Source organism: Centruroides vittatus, unplaced genomic scaffold (genome assembly GCF_030686945.1).
Source record: "Centruroides vittatus isolate TY-2023 unplaced genomic scaffold, ASM3068694v2 contig_439, whole genome shotgun sequence".
Taxonomy (NCBI): domain Eukaryota; kingdom Metazoa; phylum Arthropoda; class Arachnida; order Scorpiones; family Buthidae; genus Centruroides; species Centruroides vittatus.
This window is the reverse complement of record NW_027122239.1, coordinates 1,673,797-1,697,207: the sequence shown is the minus strand read 5'-3', so window position 1 is coordinate 1,697,207 and position 23,411 is coordinate 1,673,797. Positions and strand designations below refer to the sequence as shown.

General features: G+C 27.5%; 1 protein-coding gene across 1 annotated transcript; it reads left to right on the top strand.

The window, feature by feature from the left end:
- Nucleotides 1-644: 644 nt before the first annotated feature.
- Nucleotides 645-23,411, top strand: LOC136977074 (echinoderm microtubule-associated protein-like CG42247). Its single transcript, XM_067272512.1, is given in 20 exon segments — nucleotides 645-1,233; nucleotides 1,235-1,475; nucleotides 6,863-7,046; nucleotides 10,653-10,853; nucleotides 13,560-13,707; nucleotides 13,784-13,933; nucleotides 16,579-16,648; nucleotides 16,727-16,828; nucleotides 16,911-16,991; nucleotides 17,054-17,197; nucleotides 17,277-17,423; nucleotides 18,215-18,340; nucleotides 18,423-18,560; nucleotides 18,642-18,767; nucleotides 18,841-19,002; nucleotides 21,291-21,335; nucleotides 21,443-21,536; nucleotides 21,606-21,701; nucleotides 22,506-22,639; nucleotides 22,721-23,411. Coding segments are annotated over 20 exon segments (2,997 nt in total). The 5' UTR covers nucleotides 645-757; the 3' UTR covers nucleotides 22,853-23,411.

Here is a 23,411-nt window from a genome sequence, read left to right as displayed (position 1 = left end):
AACGGAAGCAATTATTATTTTTTAGTGTGTGTTCTTTATACCCAAGCAATTTTAAATTTAATAAAGTTCTGTATTAAAAAATGTTTTATCTACTACTCTATTATACTTAAATCTTTAAAAATGTATAATAATGCGATTAAGATATTGCACATCAGTAATCAATTTTTATATACGAGTTTATCTTACATGAAATTCCTATTAAAGCAAATTTTATAATGTAATAAATAAACTAAAATATACAATATTTTTAATCGTCTAAAACAGTTTAATGTGGATATAAAAGAAATTAACCAATTATTTTTTTATTATCTTAAAAATGTTCTTTAATAAATTTACTTACATTTACATTTATTAAAATATATTTTTAAATATATATAAAGTTTTTTTTTTTTAATGTAGTTATTTACTTATACTTGAAAGAACAAACAAATCAAAAAGAATGGGGTGACATTGCTAAGGAAACAGAATATTAAACAACTTTCTTGAAACTAACCTTAAAAGAAAGATATATGGTGTTGATAATACGTCGGTTTATTGTTATTATTAGCTATATCATATAGAAGGGGGGACGGAAGATTACACCGGCTTCGAACCCCAATAGTTACTATGACTACGATAGTAACAACAACGCAGAAAGCACGATACCAGCATATGCATGCTATCCAGCTGCGTTTAAAGATGTGTGTGTGATTAGTAGTGAAAACAAAACAGGAAAATAAGTCTTTTGTTTATCTTTGCATTTCGTTTGGCCCTCATCATGCCAACGATGAATCGCTACGAACCTCTTCCACAGTTTACAGATAAGCGGAATAAATCTACGAGAGAAACAAACAATTATATTGACACAATGTACCGTGAAGCCAAACCTAAAGTCAAGACTGCCAGAAATAAGGCATACATGTTGACTTTTTACAGAAACGGTGATCTATTCACACCGGGTATCAAAGTGTCACTGCAACCAGGTAAGCATTTCGCAAATATGGATAATTTATACGATTACTTAACGCAAAAAACCAAGCTACCACGAGGAGTTCGTTACATCTTCACGTTAAGTGGTAAGAGATTGACATCGTTGGATGACTTCGAAGATAGGGAATCGTACGTGGTTTCGGACACCAAGCAATTCCAAGCAATGGCTTACGGAGCTTCTGAAAGAGCAAGAACTACTCACGCTTCTCGTAGACCTTTAGCAGCACCTCTACGTGAAGAAGATATGAAATTGTTCCGTCCAGTGTCTCCCAATTATGGTCAAACGTACGAAAACTTATAGAAATGCGGGTTCGAGATCGCATTCTCTTCCCAATTCCAATGAAGGAAAAATCATAACGGTGGTTAATGGACAAGACCAAAATGTCTACAGTCGCGTTTTATTAAATCTGCGTGCCATGCAGACTTTCGAAGAGATTATGAAGGATTTAGGTCAAGCTGTGAAAGTGAAAGATGCCAGAAAGATGTACAGCCAGAAAGGACAAGAGGTAGGTTTCATTTTATAATATCTTATTAATAATTTTCATTATGTTATAAATATATAAATTTGATCATTATAGAAAAATTTCTATCAAAAAATCCTTCCATAAAAGATTTTAACTAGTTAAAATGAACAAATATGTAAGTAAATCATATATCGCATATACGATATAAGATTAATGCATTTAATATTTCTAATTAAATGAAATATTTCAACATATGATTCACTCCAGATTACAAGTTTAAATGATGATTATAAACTCACTGAACAAATAATATACTGGTATAATTACCTAAATACGCTAAAAAGAATCCAACGAGTTGAGTAACTTTCCCGGTGAAAAAGTTAAAATTGTGTGTGGACCCTTCTGTTATGAGATTTTATTTTATGGAAATTTTTATATTATTAATTATTATAAAATGGAAAAAAGCTTAATTTTGAGGATATAGATGAGTTTTATAGGAAAAAAAATTGTAATAACGAGTAAAATCATTAAGTCCGACCCCACTCGAGATATGACACATGACCCACTCTTTCTCCTCATTTCCCTGACCTTTAACCACCAAAATTTAATAGCAACAAGGACCCTAATATACAAGCCTCCCTGCAAAATTTCAGCAATTTTCGGCAAAAGGCGCGGGAGTTATTAAGCTTCATTATTTAGCGGGAGCTTATTATTAAGTGGGTGAATAAAATCGTGCCCCCCAAACACACTAACTTAACATTCACACATATAGGAAAAAATCCAATTTATTAATTTATTTATTGCATTTCTCAACGTTTAAAGATCTCCAGAGTCTAGAAATGTAAAAATCTTGTAGGGTCATTTTTTGACCGATCGCCATACTTACCTTCTGTTAAATATAACAACCGGAAAAGTAATACAAATTAAATAATTTAATACAATTTTTTTCCTTAACAATTTAGTGTTAAAGAGAACAATGTCGGAAATAAGAACTTTATAGAAATTGAAATATTTATTAATGTCTGTTAAATAAAATATTGTCAGCGACAATAGCGAATCCAATAATGAAATGAAGAGACACGTGTCCTCCCTGTGTTGTCAATCTGAATATTTAAATAATACGTGTTTTATGAATTTATATTGTATGTAGTTGTGTCTCTTCGTAAAAATTCTCCAATATTAAGTCTAAATCGCAGATATAATGAGGATGAATAGTTAAGCTACTTAACTCTTATTCATTTTGGCAATATAATCTTAGCACTAAACATGTCTGTCCTTATTTACAAGTGTAGAATAACACCAATCATTCACAAAATTTTTGTGATTTCTCGTAGATGGACGTTTCTTGTGTTTAAAAATACATTCAAATTTTCTTACTTACATATTAGACCAGTATGCACTGACGATTCCGTAGGATCAACTCAATATCATAAATATGAAATATCGAAAAGACAGTTATTTTACTCCTATTGAATCATTCTTGTCTTACCGTATTACATTTGAATCATTCTGATTTGATTTTATCATGGAAAATTCTCAAAGCATGCAATTTATAATTCCTATTTTAAGATGTCATCTTGCTTCATAGGTGTGTTTGGAGGTGATGCGAAATGGTTCAAATTAGATTTAAGTTTCATAATTATAAAGATTAAACATGAAATTAGCAATGAAACAATATTTAGGATTTATTACAGAAATCTACTTTTATTGAAGGCGTAAGGCGCAAATATGGTGAACCTGATCATCTAACTCATGAACAATAAGTTGGTGAATAAGATGAGGATGATGAGGCTCGGTGACAAATTATGCTGCATATCCTACTTTCCGTTGAATCAGGACACAAATATCCACAGTAAAGGCATTCAGTGTCTGAATTCGAAGGAGCTCTCTTCGGGTTCTTTAACTGATACATTCCTGCTGTTATTCTTTGTATTTTGTTCTTTTGCAAGACGGCTACTTTTCTTCTTTTTTCCTTGCTTCAGTTTGTCTTCTCTTAAACCTTTCTTTTCCCTTCTTCTTTAAGATGGGAGTACAAAACGAAAGACACGACGAAGTAACCCCGTTTTGTCCCACACAACACTTCACCCTCTTACACCGAGATGTCATTATGAAGTCATTCTTAAACTCCTTTATAAGCAAAGGTATTAATAAAAGTTTTTATACAGTCACGTAAAGATAAAATAATTCTCTACTGATAGAAAGAATCGAAAATCTTTGCGTTACTTACATGCGGGTTATTTTTAAAAACGAAACAAATTACATCAACATGACTGTCTAACATATTGTTTCCTCCACTGGAAATGAGCACTGAACAAACAACAGCAACTCTATCTCCACCTATTTCCTCTTCTGTTCATATTTAATTGCAATATTTACTGCTAAGTTACAACACTTGTTAAGCACAATACAGACTATACCCCATCTTGCCTCATTACCCCTTCACGAAATCATGTAAAGCTATATAAATCTATGTTGAAATGAAATTTCATATTAAAATTAGCAAAGATACTTTTCTCCCGAAAAGTACGAATTTCTGAATTTATCGAAATTAGCCTTTGATCAAAAAATTTTTAAATGTCTTCTAGTCATCTCGTGCTTAGCAATTTACACGCTAATGCAGTAATTATTTTATCAGTTTACAAACAATCTTAAATATATTTTCTGGCATACCATTATACTATTCATACGTATTTTCACTTGTATTAATAATTATAATTAGCCTATTACGAGCCAAATTTAAATGATAAAATTACGTGAGCTGGAAAATTAATTTATAAATTTTGAATATATTTATTTCAATACGATTCATTTCTTATAAAAGTCAATACAAATTCTAATTAATTTTAAAATTTAAAATATTATTTCACTCTACACAATAAGCACAAAAGCTATAAATCTAAATCAATTTTGTTTTAATGCATTATTAAATAACTTAAAAGTGATTTTTCTTATTACGATACACATAAATTATACGAAGTTAGCAATTTATCTTCATTATTATTTAAATAATTTTATAAACTCAGTTCTAAATATTAGAATTTATAAGGACATTCCTTACTTTAAAAGTATGAAATTTCATACATTTTATAAATCCTACGAGTGTATAAAGCGAAATTACTATTACTACATTATTTTAATTTATTATTTATTTTGTTATAGTATTAAATATTCATTTTATTCACATGTTATATAATGTTACATTATATATTAAAATAGATATTATTATACTTTTGATCCATTTTATTCCAAACAGAAATAAAAATATGCTTCTTGCAGCCAATTAATCCCTATTCCAACTTGAAATATTAACACAACCTCTCAGGACAAATGAACAGTGGACTGCTTGCTTCACGTCACTTTATCTCAGTTTTAAATTATTTATAATAAAATTTATAGATATTTTCTTAACATAAAGATCGGTTAATGTTACCTATGGTTCCAAAATGGCGGCTCGTCTTTAATTCAAGGAAACAGAAGAAAGAAAACAGCGGGGATGCACGTTCTAACCTAACCTAACCTATTCTAATAAATTACCATAATTATTACCAACAAAATTATTGAAATAGGTTAGGTTAGATTAGAACGTGCGTCCTCACTGTTTTCTTTCTTCTGTTTCCTTGAATCAGAATCGAGCCGCCATTTTGGAACCATAGGTAACATTAACCTAAAGATTTGTTTTGAAATATTTAGAAAAATTTACGATAGGCTAGTAAAAAAGTAAATATAATTTCAATATATTTAAATTTTAAATTCAGAACGAAATTTGTTAAGTAAAAAATATCATTAGAAAATTCTAAATTAGATGATTTACTTACTTTAATAATTTCTCGTGTAGTTGTTAAGTATTTTCTAATATTTTAACTAAAGTTAGAAGCGAAATTCTACGTATTTTCAACCAATAAGAAGAATTTTACGATATATTTTCTTAATACTTTAAAATAATAATAATAAAAATGTTCTTAATATTTTATATGTAGTAGAATAATAACATATTACCTTTTGAATATTTCCTCGATAATCGAATAATCGATTTTTTTCCAACCAGAAAAGTCAATGTTTTCGAAAACTGATTTAATGTCGAACATAAATAAATAAACAAATAATAACTCTACGGTAAATTATAGTTTAAAAAATGGATTCATAAATTATGAAAAATTAACAATTCTCTTTCACCTATTTATATATATATAAAAAAAAATATAGGAGTTTTCCTTTTATTATTGTTATTTTATTTGCGTGATATATAAATCATTTATTTCCCAGAATTTGCTGATTTACAATATGAAATTTTCTATTTATTGCGCGAAAAATGAACATAAGCATCAACGTATGATATGCAAACACATTATGAACGTTTATAAATCAACAACAATCTCATAATATATCAAAGTGTTGCTAAAACCTTTTAAAAAACAAATCTAATTTCATTCTCTACGCTATCGACGATCTATAACGTTTTGATTTGTTAGCCAGACCTATCAAAATCTTCCACATTGTCCATTCATAAATTGCTATTTTATCATCGTAAATGTCAAATTGACCGAAAGTGCCAATTTATAACCGAAATTGGAACCTTGCACGACATTCGAGCAAGGAAATAAAGCTGTAACGCTCACGTCACGGAATATTTTAAGTGTCCTTTTGAACTGTAGGTTAATTAACCTTTGCTTATACTGTAGATTATATATATATATATATATATAAAATACGTACAAGCTAAATTTAAATTCTTGTAAACGCCTTTATAATTTAATACTGGCGTGTAGTATTTATTGATCGGCATTATATTACATTGGTTTACCGTGAATCTAGGTAAAAACTATTTAAAATCAGGTTAATAATAATAATAATATCAGATTATTATTAGAAGATGTTTAATTAATTAATCAATAATTAGTACTTAAAAATAGAAATAAAATTTTGTTACTCTTTTTTTTGCATATAAAAATGCAAATAACACGTAACAAGCTAATCCAAATATCATTAAATGAGAATATCGATTTGCACATTATCAATCGATAATAAAATATTTCCGATATCGATCGATTCATTCTTCACAAAAAAAAAAAAAATACGTCTATAATTTCGAAAATAACTCTCTCTCCTAGAAAAGTAAATTATGATATTTGATAAAGAAGTTTAAAAAGTTTTATTTGTCTAAATTACAGATCTAAAAATATATTTTTATTCTAAATGTTTAATGATGACAATGGCGCTACATTATGTTATAAATATTCTAACATTTTATGGGTATTCCACACTTGTAAATTAATATTTTATGTTGGTTTAACGTTACGCAACGTAAGAACAAATTCTAGAACTTATACAAGAAAATATAACTTATTTGTTTCATACAATAACGGGTTATAAACTATATTTAATTTAATATAAATGATTAAATTTACATTTAAAAAAAAATATATTTTCAGATTCGAAGTTTTTCCCAATTGAGGGAAGAGCTAAAGACCACAGAAAAATTCTATCTCGATAGGGAAGAAAGGACTGATATTTCTGAGCAAACACTAAGGGAATCTTCACCCATCAGAAATGGAAAATTAAAAAACAGTAACCATCCGACCAATTCCTTTAGCGGAAGTGTACCCAATCTTTCAAGTAAGAATTTTTAAAAATTTTAAATCATATTTCTATATGTAAAATACAGTGGAGAAAGAAGTAGGCTATAGCCTATGTACCGGTAATACCAATTTTATGAGGATAATAAGCTGAGCCAGAAGAAAATAAAATATCTAAATTAATGTATTTGATTAAATGAGATTAAAATATAACACACTCTTAACATTTAGAAATAACAGAAATTATATCAGGACTTATAATGTGAAATAAGTCTGATATATTCTATACCAGCGATCTCCAACCTTTCTAACCTCACAATTTTAAATCCAACGGACCACTGTCATGAATTTGTTTTAAACGATCATAAAAGTTCCATTTTACTTTATTAATATGAAACGCGCTTGCTTCATTATAACAAATTAGTGTGAAGATTGTTGCTGCTTGTTTGAAATAAGTTTATGGATTCTTGGCTCTTTTCCGCCATGGACGACGATCGCACTCATTTTATTTATTAATTTATTGTAATTATTACTTATTGGCAACAGGCATTTCGTGTTTGGTTTTAAATTCGTATAAAAAACCTCCAATGAGTGAGAAAAAGCCACCAAGCATTTCGTGATTCTTTGCGAAACCTTGAGTTGATGAACGTCCAAATTCCTCCACAGACCACCGGTTGGAGACCGTTATACTACGGGTTGTGTGCCAATTATGTAAAAATTAATCGAACGACCATTTAGAAAAGATTTTAATAAAAATAACTTAAGTCTCAAAATATCAAAATATTTACCAAAAGTGAAAATTACAACACGGAGAACCGTTAGTAAATTCGAAAGTTTATTGAGTGGAAAACAGCGGGATAGAAACTAAAATACGTTGTGGATCAAAATAAAACGATTTAAAACATTAATTACCATATTCGATACTTTTCATGCAATTTATTTCCACTTTGTATGGATTTCTGAGAAGAAAATATAGACATTTTCCGCCATTTCTCGAAAATAAATCAATATTTATGATTTTCTTAATCAGTGAATAATTATTCGGATGTTCAACGAATTAGAAAAATTACATAAAGTAAATCACGGGATAAAAATTGTTCCGAAAATAAAACGATAGTAATCATTCTTATAAAGATAATTGAGCTGCAATTTTCAAATTGTACGCTATCGTCCGTCCGTCCGTCCGTCCGTCTGCTCTCGAGAACTGAGTTAGGTAGAGACCGGGTTCGATATTTATCCTAATTCACGTGTTTTTTTTAAAATTAAAATATGATTTAAAAAAAAAGTTGCAGTAAGCATCGGCATCGTTACGACGTCACAATAAGTAATTGCTCGTATTTATACTGTTATAAAAATCAAGGCAAAACAAATTCTCGTATATTCTATATTAAAGTCAAAATTAATTTATTATAATAAAAAAAAAAACACTACAATATATTTAATAAGTTTCCTTTAATTAAACTTAAATTTTCGACTGCAAAGTAAAGTAAAAAAATTTCACGAATTTCGAAAATATTCGTCCTTAAATTTTCTATTAATGCAGTACGTATGTAAATAAATAATCACAAAATTCTGGCATGCAATTTAAATATTCAAAATCGTAAATCAGAACATTAAAATTCGATAAATGTTCCTGGTACGAAATTTGAAAATGACTTTAAAAATATAAATATATATTAGGTCTATAGTTTTATATAATAAAAAGTAATATAAACCGACCAGTTTCTGCCATACAGTTTTACTAAAATCGAGGTTTCTACTCTATACAAGGTTGCTTAATAGCCTACAAATTTATTAAATAGCTTGTTTTCCACGTATTTACTTATATTAAAAAAAAAAAAAAAAAAAAAAAAAAAAAATTAACGTAAGTTAAAGATTATTTATACCAAAAATAGAACTGAAAACAATTGAATGCATTAGTTTTATATTCGCTATTGTATTAAGTGGTTACGAGGAATTGTCGAGGAAAATATTATATTAAATTTAAAAAATTCGGTTTTCGGACGTGATGGTAATGATAAAAATAAATGAATGGAAAACATTGCTTTTAAAATTTATCATACCTTTTAAACTGGAAATTAATTTTCTTCGCTTCGTGCTTTTAACATTTTGATAAACCGTTTTCAATTTCTATAATAAGAGAAGATAAAATTAATAAGATTTAAAATATTTATCATTCAAGCTTGAATTTAATAGCGAAATTTCAATTAATACTTTCTAGAGAAGAGAAATGATATCAATATGCGATTATGACATATGTTTCCACGTATAAATCATAAAGATGGTATCAAATATCATCGTGAATATATATTTTAATCGATTCGACAAAGCATAAAAAGTTTCAAAACTGGAAATAAATGAAAATTTTTATAAATGATTTATTTATTTAATTTTATACAAATCTGTATTCATGTAAGCTAATTGTTTATGTATTCTGTGTTGTACTTATCTAGTGTGTTACACACTAAACAAATAAATAAGTTTATTTAAATTTCGGTCGATTAATTTGCGTGTAATTATAGTAATAATTTTGAATTTATAAATTTATATTAATATTTTAATTTTATTCAAATAAAACTGAAGTAATTGAATAATTATTATAATTACAATTACTTATCGATTAAATTGCAAAATAGATTTTAATAATATAAAAACTATTAATGAATTTATTTTACATAAATGTAATATTTTTCAGAGATGATTATTATTATAATTTTTGTAATACAAGCTAATTAAGTGGAGTTAATTAAAAGACAGACGTTCTATATCTAGAATTTATTAAATTTTAACATTGCTTTATAACTTTTGTATACACATACACACACCTATGTGTGTGTAGTGTAGTATAGTGCAGGGGTGGCCAACAAGTCGATCGCGATCGACCGGTCGATCGCCAAGCCAATTTTGGTCGATCGCTAGCGATGTCTTGACTTAATGTATTATATTTGTAACCGAACGCAACTGTATGCATGCAGTTATGACTCGACTCATAAGCAGTGAGTACACTTCATACTGAAACAGTGTATGAACATAGTATGTATTTCACACTTCCCCCTCCCCACTTAGACTATGCCTATGATAACAAGTCGATCGCGACACATTTTTACGATAAAAAGTAGATCTTATGTGCACAAAAGTTGGCCACCCCTGGTATAGTGTATAGTGTATGTAGTGTACAGTCTTATCTTTGATCTATTATATATAAACTCACACATACACATGTGTGAGTTTATGTATAATAGATGAAAGATAAGATAATTCAAAAATCGAAACAGATAATGCAGAACAGTTAGAAATTTCCGTTGACTCGAGGCTCTGTTCGTTTGGAATACCACACTTATACACCAATTTGACGTCACTACTTCACAATACTAACAAATAAATGACGTCAAACTAGCATAAAAGTAGAAAGTAAAGCTCTCGATCTAACGAAGACACCTTTACTTTCTTACATTAAATCAGATAAAAAGAATTTAACTTAATTAAGAATTAAATTATGATATTTGTTTTTATAGGCTAATATCTATTGATAGTATAACAACAGTCGTTGTGTTATTATTATTATTAACAGTTATTATGTATTTAATTGTGTTGTAAAAAAAACGTGTAATAACTAATTTGAAGATGGAAATTTCAAGATGTTAAGTGTGCAAATCGTCGTCATTTTACTCCATTAAAATCATTGATAGGCAGCAGAATAATTGTTATAAGATACAGCTTAATTTTAAGAGCTCATTGATGACATTAAATTATTGGAATTTCTCTAAATTACGAAATCAAATGATGTTTAATGATAGGAAGATAGATATTAACGCTATTAACCGAGATCCATTTCCTGTTTATCGAGGTCAGATTCCTATTATTAGATGAATAATATTAGGTCAAATCCATTCAATGCAAATATTTTAAACAATCTAACTTCAATCCTTTAAGGTCTTTCAATAAAGATTCAAAAGCGATTAGCATTTATCATTATAAACAGTACATTAAATTCGAACATAAACTGTAAAGGCCTATCCCATCCATTCGACTCAGTGTTGCCGGTTTTCCGGGATTGTCCCGGATTTTTCCCCACTGCCTTCCAAAGACAGAGATTATATTCTAAAAACTGTTGTTCCTACAATGAAAGTCCCAGTAGCTTTCGGGAAGGACTCATTTTGTCCCGGATTTTATCCCTAAATACTTGGCAAGTCTAATTCAACTTATCATAACTTGTCACATGTAACATAATACAAACATTTACAAGACAGACAATAATAGTTATAGCTTAGTAATAATCTTAGTTTTGTTTTCTCATCATTACTTTGTTCTCAGCTTATATTATCTTACCAAAAATAAATTACAAATCAATACTACAATTTCAACAAACAAGTAGGACTAATTCAACTCGACAGTTCGTAACTAAGCAACGAAAATACGTAAATATCCCTCGTAAATACGTTGGAAAAATTCAGTATCGTAATTAATTTCCCTAATTTTTCCGATGACTTAACCTTTCGTGATACATATTTGTATGGCATAAAATCAGATTAAACAGCATTATTGTAACATTAATTTAATAAAGATTTTAATAAATTCTTAATCACAAATATTTTGATTAGGAGAAACGTTAATTAATCTTTAAAGATTGATGAGAAAGTAAAATCATTAAAGAATTTAATCACACTCAATCATGTTAATGATATCTAAAATACCAGAAAAATCAATTAACAAGTATAGATTAAGCAAAAATATTTTTGCTTTTTGTTACTTTATGAAATTAATTATCTTTCTAAAACGTTGCATTTCACATAATTAAAAACATTATGGCTAAATCTAAATGCAGTATACTAAAATTTAAATGTTTATAGTATTAAAGTGAATGTAAAGAAGAATAAATTACTCCTTCCAGAACTTAATTTTTCTCTAAATTTGATAAGCAAGCAATTAATTATTCCAGGATTTTATATTCATAGTTGTAATACATGTAGAAATCCTAGAATATAACTGTTTTCATGCAATATTTCTAGAATTAAATCTAATCCTGAAATAAATATAGGCTAATTCTAAGATCCCAGATTTGAACCTGAAATTTTACAAGTCCAGGATTGGGTTTAATCCTGTATTTCATTAATAATGTGATTTATTAATTGGAATTAAAATAATTGGATTTGATTAACTATTAAATATCCAAGATTAAATTCAGAATTGGAAATAGTTAATTAAATCTAACTATTCTAGGATTTTATATTATGATTCATATGCATATCAAATCCTAGAATAATCAACTTTGCATAGAAACTAAATTTGAATAAACACAAAGAATAAATTCTTAAATGAAATTTAAAATGTGTATATAAAATTTAAATTACCAAGCAATGAAAAGGAGAAAAAACAAATTACTTTTTTTAGTTGAAAATCAAAAATTTATGTGAGAAGAAATTAATTTACTCTGTAATATAAATTTCTTAGCATAGAAATTTCTTTTAACATGTTTAATTTAACAAAGAATTTAATTTTCTTTTATATAAAATTTAAAATTCTATATTTTATTAATTCCCACCTTTCATAGCAAATGTTTAATAGATATTCTTAAGAAACAATTTAGGTTCTATTATATATAATTATTGTTATTCTCAGCCTATTTCCTTGATCCTTCTGGTGATAAATAAGGCGTATTTGCATGTTTACTGCATTTTATAATTTATAAGAATCGTTGCTTATAAATAAAGTAGATAAATAACTTGTGTTTAATTCAAATTATATATTTTAAACACAGGAATTTTTATACGGTGGATTAAAAGCTTCTATACATTTATGCTTTACATAAACAGAAAAAGAAATGGTATCGCCTTCTATTATTAGAATAAAATTAAAATTTCATAGATGAATGCAATTCCAGCCATCTTAGAACCTTTCGTTTAGATTAAAATAACTTTAAAAATGTGAAAGTCATCTTCTTCCCTTAGTTGCCTGTGTTCTACCAGTTCTTCGATCAATATCCAACTCGCAACGTAAAATAAAATGAATTTTTAAAATATTTTATTACTCATTTAATTTTCTAAATAAGTTCATTTCTGCTTAATATTAGAATTATTACGCAAATTTTAATGTTTAAACCAAATATTAACACAATTTTCGTCTATTAAAAGATCAAAACTCAACTGTTTATATGTTCCTTACAAATGTGTATATTATAAATTTACTTATTTTTCTTTTCATTTTCAGTTATAATCATTTTTATTAATTGATAAAGTATAATATTCTTCTATATTTTTCTTGGAAATTTAATAGAATTGACTGTTTGTTTTTTTTATAGAGCAACTTATATAAAAAATATCCGTCCTTCGAATTATAGATTAATTTAGTTCGAAAAACCAAATACGTTTTAAATATATTTAATTTAATGATTATTAAGACTCCTTTATTTATCAAAATACTTCATTTTTTTAGAAAATTCTAATACGATTTTAATTCTATAACTGATAATTCACTATTTTAACATCATAAATATAAGCTTTTTCCTTACTGATAAAGGGATTAAACGAATGAAAAAATTATACATTTATTACAGATTCTGATAGCACAACAATTCATGAATCCAGGAAATCATCCAGAGATCCTCATAGAATCAAAGCGGGACCAAACAAAACTGAAGCCTCTCATTCTTTGGAACAGAAAAATAGCAATCGACCAAATAAACGATTAGAACTGGAATGGGTGTATCCTTTAAACAAGAAAAACTCATAAAAATCCTTTTCATTTATTTGATGAAATTCCTCTTTAACTCTTTTCAAGTCACGGATATAATTGTCGTCATTTAGGTAAAAGTATTTATTTACTACTAACGGGTGAGCTTTTATATACCGTAGCAGCTGTTGCTGTTTTATATCATCGGGGCCGCCACAAACAACGCCATTATCTCGGACACACAGAGGATATAGATTGGTAAATTTAACAGTAATATAATATTTAAAAAAAAAAGTAATTTTGATAATACCTGAATTTAGTAATAATATACGAATCTGAAGAATAGGTTTAAAGACCGTTTATCACTTTAACAGGACGTAATATTTAGATACAAAACATCCCAGAATTAATGAATTTATCAGCTCTCGTCTCAGAATTTTCACAGTTCTTTAGTTCTAAACTTTCGCTATTTGGGGATTTTGTAATCTAAATAATTAAAATCATTATTAATAACACGAAAGAAAATTGAGCCAATAACGTATAAATGCCATTTCTATAGTAGGGTCAGGATAGTATACATTGTTACGTCAATTTGACGTAATTTTACACCTCCTATTGCAAATTATATAGGAATTACACTGTATAAACATTAAATAATATGAGATAACGTTTATTTCAAATTATTTATCTTATTTTCTAAAACTTTATTTAAAGTACGGCGTGATGAAAAGTTAGAAAAGGAAAAACAGTGTATTTTTTTTAATATAAGTATATTTAAAAAGAGCGCATTAATCTTATGTTTATATCATTTTTAATGCATTATTCTAGAAGCAACTGTTAATTACATCTGCGCAAAATTGATTTAATTTAAAATCGATAAAAGTAAATGGATAATTATTTCTCAGAAAATCGAATTTGTCGTAACGTTTAATTCTGCGTGTATACATATTGAGAATATCAGTAATGATTTTAGTTATTTTTTAAAGTAATATGTCTAAAACTAATATAGAACATAAAACTGGAAAATTTCGTTTTTATTGTGAAGAAAATTAATTACTTTAATTATTATTTAAATTTCTTTTTTGTGATCTGATTGTGACAAGTTTAATAATTTTAAAAAAAATGTATATAGTAACCTCCCAAAGGCAAAAGTCTTTTGTAGAGGATTAGATAAATCATATTTTAAGAATGAGATCGTTTGCCTATTTATATGTACCTTTATTTCCGTTTTAAGAATATATAATCGTTAATTGATCGTCTACACGACGGCATCCTTTACTTTCAGCGAGTTACAATACAATAGAGAATTCCCAAACTGATAAATTGAAAACGATCTCTATCTGAGGACTCCTTTGATTTACTGGTGGAGTTAAAGAGATTTAATTTCAAAGAATATGCAAATATTTAATTCTGTTCATGAAAACTTTGATCTTTTGTAGAGATAGTCTCATTACAGAGATGTTTGAGACAAGAGGTTTTACTCTATACATATATAATTTGTGTTCAATACACGAAATTTAATTTGGTGTATTGAATGTAAAATTTCATAGATATTTTTCAATATGTTTTACATTGTTTTTCGGTATTAAAAAAAAGAAATAAACAAACAAAATATGATCGTTCCAACAGAAATTATCCAATTATTTAATCAATTATCCAAAAAATTCTAGAAAAATTATATAATTTTATTTTATTAAATTAAAATATTGATAATTGTCAAAACACTTCCACTTTATTCAGATTTTGGTTAATGTTACTTATGGTTCCAAGATGACGGCTCGTCTCTGATTCCAGCAAATAGAGGAAGGGAAACAGTGGGGACACACGTTCTAACCTAACCTAACCTATTCTAATAATTTTATTGGTAATAATTACCAATAAAATTATTAGAATAGGTTAGGTTAGGTTAGAACGTGCGTCCCCACTGTTTCCCTTCCTCTATTTGCTGGAATCAGAGACGAGCCGTCATCTTGGAACCATAAGTAACATTAACCCAGATTTTATACTTATACGTCTGCTTAAAATGTTATACGAATATCTTTTCTTCCTATTTTTTAAGTTAGAATATTCTATGAAAAATTATATAAAAGATTATTTTCTCTTAAATCTACTTATAGTAAGCTACACAACTATACAACTACACACATACACGCATGTAAATATTACCTATATTCTTTTATAGAGGTAGCCATCCCTTGCCTTTTGCCATTACTAAATTTAAATTAATAAACAAATATATATTAAATGTTTTAATAAAATGATAAATTCTTATCTATATATTTTTGCTTTATTTCCGTCATTTGTCATAAATACAAATTAAATTAAAGTTCAAAAACCTTAAAGTTTTAGTTCAAATCTACAAGATGTAAGAGATTTTTATCGGTCAAAACAGATAAATTTATCGTAAAAAGCTTGTTGAAGTTCTTTCCTCCTGAATTTTATTCTTAAATTCACGAATTTCTTTTATGTATTGTCATGTCTCTTGTAATTTTTTATCTGTTTATTTGCAGTATATGAATTTCTCTTCTCTATTCTATCTTTTTATTATTTCGAATATTTTCAGATTTAAATTTTTATACAATTTTAATATTAAACAGTATAAAATATATCATCCAATGAATAATAAAAAAAAAACAGGAAGAAAACACGAATTAGCTCTAAATATACAATTTCTTTTTGAAATTTAAATGAATAGATCTGGTACAAAACTCATCTTCATTATCCAGTTTAGAAATGAGTGACATACAAGTTACTATGTAACAGTTTAATTAACACATCATCAGGGAACTTCTTTTAGTTTAAATTAGTTAGTAAATAGAGAGAAAAAAAACTTAATTTGAATAGTGTAATTAATTAATTGTCTTTCTATCATTTCCTAAAATTAAATTCTTTTTGTCTTTTAGCATGGCAGTTCATCCTTTGGGCGACATGATTGCCACTGCTCAGGGACCCGGAATGGCCGAAAAATCTCAAGTAAATGAATATATATATACATAATTTTGTAAAGTCTTAAGATATATTTTTAACAACCAATTATATGTCGCGTTACAGGCACATATACGTATTTGGAGGGTTGATAATTTAGTCACGTTATCGGTAGTTGGACTAAACAGGTTTGATGCTGGAATTATAACTACGGCATTTTCACCCGAGGTTTGAGTTTATATATGTTTTAATTATTGATTAACACATAAATAAATGATTTTATATTAATCTTTTAATTTTTAATATTTAGGGAAACGTTCTATTAGCCATTGAAGATCACATATTATCGTTGTGGGAATGGTCTCAAGATACTGAAATCGGAAGGGCATCTGTTCGTAGGTATAATTTCTTTAATCATTTGTAAAATATATTTAAATTGTCTCTCTATATTAGGTCGATCAAACTGATATTTACGGCTCTACATTCTTAACGATCGACAAAGAAATAGCAATTACTTATGGAAAACGGCATTTAACGTTATGGAGAAGAGCGAAGGATGACGTTTTAGAAAGGCAAGATCTAATTACTCTGGTGTCGGTAAGAAACAATATTATGAAAATCTAGTCTAGACGAAACACGAGACAAAAATCTAATACTCTTGTGTTCTCTTCCTAAGGGATTTTCGTCAAAAATTATTATGTCACTCGAAGTTTTGCCTAATGGTACATTCTTAACTGGAGATTCTGATGGGTATCTGGCATTGTGGATGCAAGACGAAAGCACAGAAACTTATTTTATTAGTAAAGAGATTAGAGCTCACGCCGTAAGCCTCTTATATATTTATTTATTTGTTATAAATACTCTTCAGATTTTTAAAATTCTACAGAAACCATTTACAGCAAATTTAAACAGAACTTTGGTAATAAATTTGCTTTATAATAGAAAATTTATTATTGAAATTTAGTTTAATGACCTAAGTAAAATTGTCTCTATTGATAGAAGTCTAACTAAATTAATAAATTAATTTAATATGGAAATATTTATTTACTTTTTAGTAGAAGTAAATAAATATTTCCATATTAAATTGCGTTACTCGAAAATTTTAAAATATTAAAAATGAATGAAATATCTTATAGAATTCAATTAAAATCAGTATTGTTTCGAGAAATAGGACTACAGATAACACGTCTATTAAAAAATTGTATCAAAATATATTTAAAAATCTCTCTCTTTTGGGATATCTTTACTCAAATATTGATTATTTTAAATAAATTTATAATACATTCGTAGCACGTGTTATGTTTAGAATGCTCTCATCACTCTAATATATGAACAATTCACTACAATTGCTCATACACCACTGTATACGAGCAATTGTAATGAATCAATGGCGTAGCGAACATAACTGGCGCCCGACACTTTATTGGCGCCCCTCTCCTCCTCCAGAAACACATATAGTTTGTCTTGGAGACCATTTGGGCGCCCCTCTGCGAGTGGCGCCCGTGGCACGATACACCCCCTTGCACACCCTCGCTACACCACTGTAATGAATATAATGCAATATATTTTTATAGTTCCATTAATCATTTTCACGCTTTCGTTCATATCTTTCAGAATAATGTAAATACAATTCTACTTCTACCTGGCGAACTGTTAGTAACTGGAAGTAGCGCACGAAAAGAAGGAGAGATAAGTATCTGGAATCTTAATGATAAATTATCAAAATATATGACTGCTAGAGTAAGTTTTAAAATTGTACTAAAAGAATAAAAATACTAAATTATACATTATTAAATTTTTATTATAATTTACTTGTTTCCAGCTTCCTCCAGAAAGTGGTGAAGTAAAGTCATTATGTCCATCAGCTCTAGAAACTTATCAAGGGACTTTTTATCTGGGAACATCTCATAATATCATCCTGGAGGGTTCTTTACAGGGAACATTTACAACTATTATTCACGTAAATATTACTAATTCGAAGAGAGATATTACTTTTTAATGAAAACTGTATGAGAATTTTCATTATAAATCTCTAATGTAGGGTCATCAAGAAGAAATACGTGCCTTAGCTGTAGATCCTTACGACACGGAATACGTAACAGCAGGCATGGACAATATCATTTGCAAATGGGATAAAGATAGTTTATTATGGAAGGTGCTAAATGTCGTAAGTATATATATTTAACAAAATCAAATGTATATAGCTATTAAAGTTGTAATAATTGCAATAATTTTATTAGTCAAACTGCTTTTCCCTTGCCATACATCCAGAAAGTACTGTTGTCGCAGTTGGAGAAGCCACGGGGAACGTAGTCGTTTTAAATTTAGAAAATGGTGATCAAATAACTAGGTTTTCTGTTTCCAATAGTTCTTTAAATACGATGGCATTTTCTCCAGGTGAGGTCTTTTTTCTCATGTATTAATGTTTGTATTTTAAGAACTGAAAACGTTATTCTTACTTCGAGTGTATAAAGTTTTCTTGACTTCTTTCATAACTTTATTACATGTTACATAAAATATTAATGAAAATAATGTATTTTTCGCTAATATATAACCCAAATATTCTATAAACCATTTAAAACTTTCAATAACATATTTTAACAGATAAAAAACTATGATTTTTTAAACATTTTTAAGCCCATTTAGTTTGCTTATTTGAATTTTTCTTCTTTTGAGACGAATATTATAATTAAATTATAAATAAAATTCTTAATAATATAAAATAAAAAAATATAGCTAGAAATTCTGTTTTACGATAAATGAATGGCTTTTCTCTTTTTTCATTTGAATGTTTTTTTCAGTTTCGTAGATAATAGTTAATAAATTTTAGAAGTAGCAACAAAATGACAGAAATGGCAGTCAAAATAATGGTAGAAATATATTTTATATTGTGAAAAAAATCAGATTAAAGTATTATTTATAGTTTCAAGTCAACAAAAAATATTTTTTACGTTCGATAAACAATATATATATTTATCTTTAATATTTATATAGCTTTTCCTCCAGATTGCCCGTTGTCACGGTAAACTTATTCGAATAGAAAGTTCAAGTTAAGAAATGGTTAAATACATTTATCAAATAAAAAATATAAACAAATGAATGATACATTTATCCTACACAATTTATTTCATTACAAATATTACATTAATTATTCCTTTTAGTTTCATAGAAATTTTTAAATGGAATTCTATGAATCTAAATTGTCATTCCTTATAGAATCTACAAATGATTTTTTATAGGTTATTGGCTCTTAATTCTTAAAATAAAAAATAAAATTATCATAGTGATTTACTGTCATATATTATGGTTGACACTAAAACATTTTAAATTTAGAGAATTAAAAAAAAATTCTCCATTTTACAAACCTGAAAAAAATGAAATGATATCTATTGCTTTTTAAATATCACATTCTATGTAATGAAATACACCCGTTTTTAATAAAATTTTTCTATAATAAACAACGTAAAATATTAAAATTGCATAATTGATGTCTTAGCTTCCTTATTATTTAATTTGATAGAAAACAATGAATATGCCTATTAAACTGACTCGCAACTAGTATTTTATCAAATTAACTTGAAGACTGTTCATTGTCTTCTTTAATTATTTTGGACAATGTCGACTTTTATAATTATAACCGAATTTTTAAGTCTGACAATCAGCTCCAAGATAAGCTGTTTGAATCATACAAAGTTTGTCCTATGATTCCAGATTTTTACGAATTGCACCAGTCAACATCTGTGTGAATTTATTGGATTTTCAAAACAATCCTATTTCATAAACATTCAGCAGAGAAATACAATAAACTTACTTCACCACCAATCCTATTTATTCTTTATATTAACAGAAACAATATTTAAAAGTGTATTAAGTTATTAAATTAATTCATTATTAATAATACAAACTTGTTTTTACTCATAAATTTTATAACAGTTCATCTGAAATAATCTTATCTTCATCAATGGCACGTTATAGCTTCGTGGGGCCCAGGCAAATTTGAATTAAAGGGCCTCGTGTATAGTGTTGACTTCTTCAGATATACTTTTTCGAGAGAATTTTTTGAGGAAAATATATTTTTTTTTTTTAAAAAAAAGATTGGTTTGGGACCCCCTGTTGGCAGAGGCCCCATGCAATTGCTCTTATTGCCCATAGGATAAACTAGAATTATAAAAATTTGTAATAATCTAGAATAGATTATGATGTTACTATTTTCATATTTTATATGCTAATTGTAACATTGATATAATAAATTTAAAAATTTAGACTTCCAAAATAGAACCAAATCTCAAATCTTGGATGAAATTTTGCATGGATGTGATTAAAATTTTCGGTTAAATTTACCTATGGTATACAAAATGGCGGCTCGTCTCTAATTCCAGCAAACAGAAGAAGGAAACAATGGGGACGCACGTTCTAACCTAACCTAACCTATTCTAATAAATTACCGTAATTATTACCAACCAAATTATTAGAATAGGTTAGGTTAGGTTAGAACGTTCGTCCTAACCTAAACGTTCGTCACTGTTTCCCTTCTGTTTGCTGGAATTAGGGACGAGCCGCCATTTTGTATACCATAGGTATATCTAACCAAATTTTCAAATAATAATTAAATTAAAAAGCATTTTTACATTTTTAGACGGCTCGCTTTTAGCAATTGGAGCTGAAGATGGCAATATTTACTTATACTTAGCACAAAAATGATGGATGCAAATATTCAAAAGGAGGTATAATGAAGGTAAAATAATGTTTTGGTTTTCTTTAAAAGACTTGAAAATATTTTTACAAACTTGAAATTTTTGGATAAGAATGTATAATATAAATTCTTCGAATTTTCTTATGCAGGGATTACATCCAATATTAATTTTAGATTGGGCAAGGAATGGGCAATATATACAAACTGTTGTAAGCAATGATGAATATCACGAATTAGTCATATGTATGTATCAGAATTGTAAATTGAAATTAATTATAAGATTTCATTTTAAAATAATTTGAAATTTTTTAGGGAATGTGAAGGCTATGAATGCTTTGAGTGACATGTCCGAAGCCGAACACATAGACTGGGAAGAAATAACTTGTACCTTAGGACATAATGTGTTTGGTATTCAATTATTTATGCTACGAATATTGAATAATAATATTTTAAAATTTAAATACAACCGATATTAAATATAAGAAACTCATGGACGAATAAAAATCGCAGATAAAAAGACCGCATAAAAACAGGTTTGACTGTATTTACATTGACTTTTATGGATATTTATAGCGAAATGTCTTTGTTTTTTCACGTTAAACACTGAATGCCAAATGACTTTAAAATTAATAACTCAGTTAAGTAAAAATTCATATGGAATGTCATTCTCTTAGTGAAATTTCATATACAATTATCTAACTACAGTATTTATCATCAGTCTGACGATACCTTTCGATCCGCAGAGATTCTCTCCTGTTAAACATCATTCTTCTTTCAATCCCTATCTGTTATTGCTTTGTTTACATCCTCTTCTCGGTCATTCCTCTTCTTCCTCTCTTATTCTTTACCTCCATGTCGATTTCTGGAAATCTTTCATTATATTCCCTTATCACATCAATTCTTTTTCAACTATTATCTTCAACTACAATTTCATTTTACTTATAATTATACAAAACAATATGAATAGTTTCAGTAAATTATAGTAATTAAATGAAAATAATGGCTTATAATTTCTATTCATAAACAGTATTTAACACGTTAAATATTATTATACGTAGTATACTAGAAATTATATTTTCCCTTATACTATTATTATGTGGCATTAAAAAGTATCTGCTTACGAGGAAATGATAATGAAATTACTTTAAGCATAATATTAAGCTGAAAGACATTTAACTTTTATTACTTATTATTTTTATATATAATTCGTAGGCATATGGACAAATCAGTACTTTAAAAATGTCATCAATGTGAGTTGTCATCGATCAAATTCAAAAGATTTGCTGGCCGTTGGGGATAGAATGGGATTTGTTCGCCTTTTTAAATACCCCTGTACAAATTCTAAGGTAAATAAGATTTTTAAAATATATTCTTATAATAATACTTAGATTTTTAAACCAGAAATTATACTTTTGATTTTGATTCAGGCTGCCTGTTACGAACAAAATCATGGAAGCTTTGAAATCACTTCGGTTCGTTTTCTAGCAGAAGACAAATATTTAGTTTCAACCGGTTCAGACGGAGTTCTACTTTGGAGATTAGAACCTACTTATCAGTAATTAATATTGTTAAATTTAATAATACATTGTTTATTTTTAATCATAATCATAAAAAAAATCATTTGACAATTTTTGTATAGTTAAATAGCAATATTTACCGTAATTTTCGGAATAATTCGCATCCCTCAGATTGTAAAAGAAATGTTTACATGTTAGTTGTAAATTCTCTATTGTAACTTACTTATATGTATAAGAGGAATTAAATAACGTTCTGATACAACGATAGCAATAATAATTTCGCATTTTTTTTGGAAAAAAAAACATTTTTTTCTAATATTGAGATGGACTTAAATGTATATTGTAATACACAGTATTTTCAGAATATGTACATAAATAATTCAATAAGTTATATGCGATTTTATGAATAAATAATATAGTAAAAAGTTTTTCCAATATACTCGAGAAAACAAATAATTTTTAAGAAATAGACAGGAAAAATAAGAAAAATTAGATCTCCTGACATGTAATTTATCATAATATCAAATTATATCCGGATCTAGCTGTAAATAATTATCTTTAATTAATTTATTTTTCATAACAATTTTTTAATTAATTTAAC